The sequence below is a fragment of the Episyrphus balteatus genome, chromosome 2 (genome assembly GCF_945859705.1).
Source record: "Episyrphus balteatus chromosome 2, idEpiBalt1.1, whole genome shotgun sequence".
Taxonomy (NCBI): Eukaryota; Metazoa; Arthropoda; class Insecta; order Diptera; family Syrphidae; genus Episyrphus; species Episyrphus balteatus.
Window position 1 is genome coordinate 122,923,147 of NC_079135.1, and position 3,586 is coordinate 122,926,732.

Below are 3,586 nucleotides of genomic sequence, written 5' to 3' on the forward strand. Positions count from 1 at the left end.
CAAAATAAAGAAATTTTTGACATATTGGGCTTTTTCCTTTGAACTAACCATTTTTGATTTATTTTCTGCAGAAATGGTAAAAATCTCAACCATTGAGAGATATTTTGAAAAAAAAAAAAAATCTCAACCTATAACCTTTATTTTTGATTTTTTAAAATAAATCTCAAACTTTAACCGAAATCTTTTTAAAGTAATGTGGTAACTCTCAGAGGGAAACCAGTTGAAAATAAAGGTTGGTATTTCTGGTCTCTGTATTAAACCCAACAGAAATTAAGGGGGATTGGAAAACATAGAATTATTTAAGTCGAAGAGCTGATCAAAGTTAAAAACTAAACTTAAAAGTTTGTACTACTAAAGTCCAAAAAATGGCAATATTATGGAGGGTAAAAAAATTAAGTAATATAAAAAGATTGTCTAGATTATTTAAGGAAAAACATATTTGATAGGGACAATTTTCCATCGTTTAAGCATTAGAAATGATTTTCTCACAAACTAACTTCAAACATAAAAAAAATATTTGAAGAGAAAGGCAACAACTACAAAATTAATTTCTAACTATCAAATTGAAATCAAGTAAGGGCCAATTTTTCAATAGTCAGATAAACCTCAGATAGAGCTTATTCCTAGGAATAAATTTTTTTTTTTTACATTGATATTTATTCTTCTGATAGTCTAACTGACGATTGAAAAATCAGGGCTAAATTGAATAAAGAATTTTTAAAAAACTGGTCCTTAAACTCAGAATTAAAAAGAAAAAAAAAAAACATAATAAAAATAATTGTATTTGACAGGTCAAATACGAATTCTTTTTCCAATTTATTCAGGGTTAATCCAATTATTGTATTTTATTCACGTAAAAACAAAAAATAAAGAAAAAATTAGTTTTGTGTTTTTATTTTCTCAAAAACGACACGACACGGCGACTTTTTTTTGCAAACGGTTTCCTGTTTTCGTAAAACAAAAAAAAAAAACAAATAACAGCATTTTTTTAAAGCTAAATTGGTATCTTTTTACATAAAATTTTGAAAAAAAAATTGTTCAATTTTTTTTAACTTTTTTTTCCAAAATTTGGATTTCGAAAATCAATTTTTCAAAAACAGCCTATAAATTACGATGTTTTAAAAAAAAGGTATAGCATGTTATTGTAAACCATTGTTTTTATAATTTTTTTCCAAATTAAGTAAATTTTGAAAAAAAAAATGCCTCTTCTAGTTAAACGGGAGCGAAATGACTCCTTCCCGCACGAATGAATATTGAATAGCGGTATAATTTGATAGTCAATGTATGGTGAAAAAAGGCCAATTGGTTTGATTATTTACTTAATTTTTTAATATTTCATGTGGCTTAACTTGATGGGTCACTGTGGTGTATGAGTAACTTTTTTTTTATTTAAAAAAAATCTTTACTGTTAATGATCTACTAATTTGATGATTTCATATATGCTCAAAATTCACTGACCTTTCAATTATTTAATTCGTCAAGCATTATTATTAACTGGCTAAATTAAAGGAAATTTGAAATAAAAGCAAAATCTGTGATACCTAATTTTTTTGTTTAAATTCATAAGATTTAAAAGCTTTTTGTATTTTCAACCTATTTTGGAAATAATTTATATTTGGAGGACGATATCTCACTTTAATCCACCTTCATCAATTTATTTCATACCTACTAAAAATATCCCTATTCAAAAGATTCCTTATTTAATTTATTTATTCAAATCCACTACTTACCCTTTATTAATAGTAGATTCGTTCATCACAACACCAACAACAAAAAAAAATTATAACAACTTCATCAACAACAACTATTATACTCTCAACTCTCAGTTTCCCAGCTGCTGCTATACTTGGATTACCTTTAACGTAGTTCTATTTGGAGTTTTTAGTTTTCATTCGAATCTCGGCCGATCAAGTCGAATCAATAGATCGATTTCTCAAAAGTACAATTTATTATTAAATTATTCCCCCACTACGATATACCTGTTTATTGAATTATTAAAAATTCTTAAGTGTTTTAATTTCAAAAACAATAAAGAAAAACAAAACAAGTTTCAATGCGCTTTCAACTAGTTTCTGTCATTGCGCTAGTCGCTTTTGTATCATCTGTCTATTGCGGTTGCGATAGGTCAGGTGAGGTGAAACCCTCCGAAGATGGTGATGTGACACAATTCTTCAAAAATCTCGGCTGTGATATTAAAAAAGGTGCCGACAAAGTCTCCGAATCAGCTAAACCATATATTGATGATTTGAAAAAAGGTGCCGAAAAGGTTTCGGAATCAGCAAAACCTTATATCGATGAAATTGGAAAATCAGCTAAAAAATTCGGTGGTACTGTTGCTGATCGTTTTAATGATTTGAAGGAGAAGATTAATGGCAATCCGGAAAATGCTACAATTGTTCCTGAAACTTCATCAAATTCATCACTATTTTCGTCAGCAGATGTCAAAGCTGTTGATGAATCTTCATCATTAGGACGAGATTTGTCATCATCAACAACACAAGGTCCATTATCATCATCATCAATTCTTCCGGATATCGATGATCGTATTCTTTTGGATATCGACGAACCAAAGTGTCCCGAGAATACAAAGAACGATGGCAGAGGACATTGTCGCACAGTTGGACGATAAGCTTATTACATGTGTAAATAATTACATTGTGATTTTTTTTTTATAATAATTTTATGCTATAATCATCTTACAAAAAAAAAACGAAAATAATAAAAATAAACCTTTTACCCATCAACGACTTGGTTATCATTTCGTGATCATCAGAAACGCGGTTGCCCTTCCATTGTTGCTCGTAAGGAATTTTTAATGCATTATTCGTGTTTGTGAGGTAAACATGTGATGAATCGAAGGTCTTGAGAATTAAACGATTTAAGTTTGTTGTTGTTAAAACAAAACAAACAAAAATAGCTTCTTAAAGGTCGGCTTAAACAATTTATAACTAAATAATCGGACAGTAATGAGGAACAAATAAAATAAAATTGACCCATTAACTATAGCATTTTACTCATTATGATGCCCGGCGGCGGTTTGCAGGCGTGTTGTTAGATAGTTTGTCATCTACTAATAAATTTATTGTAATTTTCTTAATTTTTAACTAATTTTATAAACTAGTCACGCAACGTAATTTAGATTAGAGCAAAATCAAATTGGATTGAATTTTGTAAAACGCTGTCATATAGATATAAGCGATTCTTGATTACATCAGCTTTGAACCTATTGCCGATAGTGGACGCCCTTTTATTCTAATTTTTTAATTCGCAAAATAGATTATAAATTGCAAATTTTTGCAAGAGAAATAAAGTTTTAATTTTAATCTGGAAACCTTGTAAAATCTTGAATCTTGATTTTATAATTAGGTCGTTTTACACAGTCTGTTTCTTTGTTCGATTGATTGGTCTTAAACTATTTATAAGAAACAGTTGGCAGTTTATGTTATTATACTAAAATTCCAAACTAAGGTAAACAAAAATACTGAAGTCAAATGTATTTTCCCGCTGAAACTATAGTTATCGAAACAAAAAATTAACAGCATTCATCGTATTTTTTTAATTTTTCTAGTTGAATTTTTGTTGTTTG

At 28.6% G+C, this 3,586-nt stretch overlaps 1 protein-coding gene across 1 annotated transcript; it reads left to right on the forward strand.

The window, feature by feature from the left end:
• The first annotated feature begins 1,879 nt into the window (after positions 1-1,879).
• On the forward strand, positions 1,880-2,744 carry LOC129911874 (uncharacterized). The gene has a single exon (XM_055989856.1). It carries the CDS (start codon positions 2,054-2,056, stop codon positions 2,627-2,629), a length of 576 nt encoding a protein of 191 aa, XP_055845831.1. The 5' UTR covers positions 1,880-2,053; the 3' UTR covers positions 2,630-2,744.
• Positions 2,745-3,586: the final 842 nt, after the last annotated feature.

What these genes read in the sequence shown, in the direction of transcription:
- LOC129911874 (XM_055989856.1), top strand. Translation starts at nt 2,054, where the DNA reads ATGCGCTTTCAACTAGTTTCTGTCATTGCGCTAGTCGCTTTTGTATCA.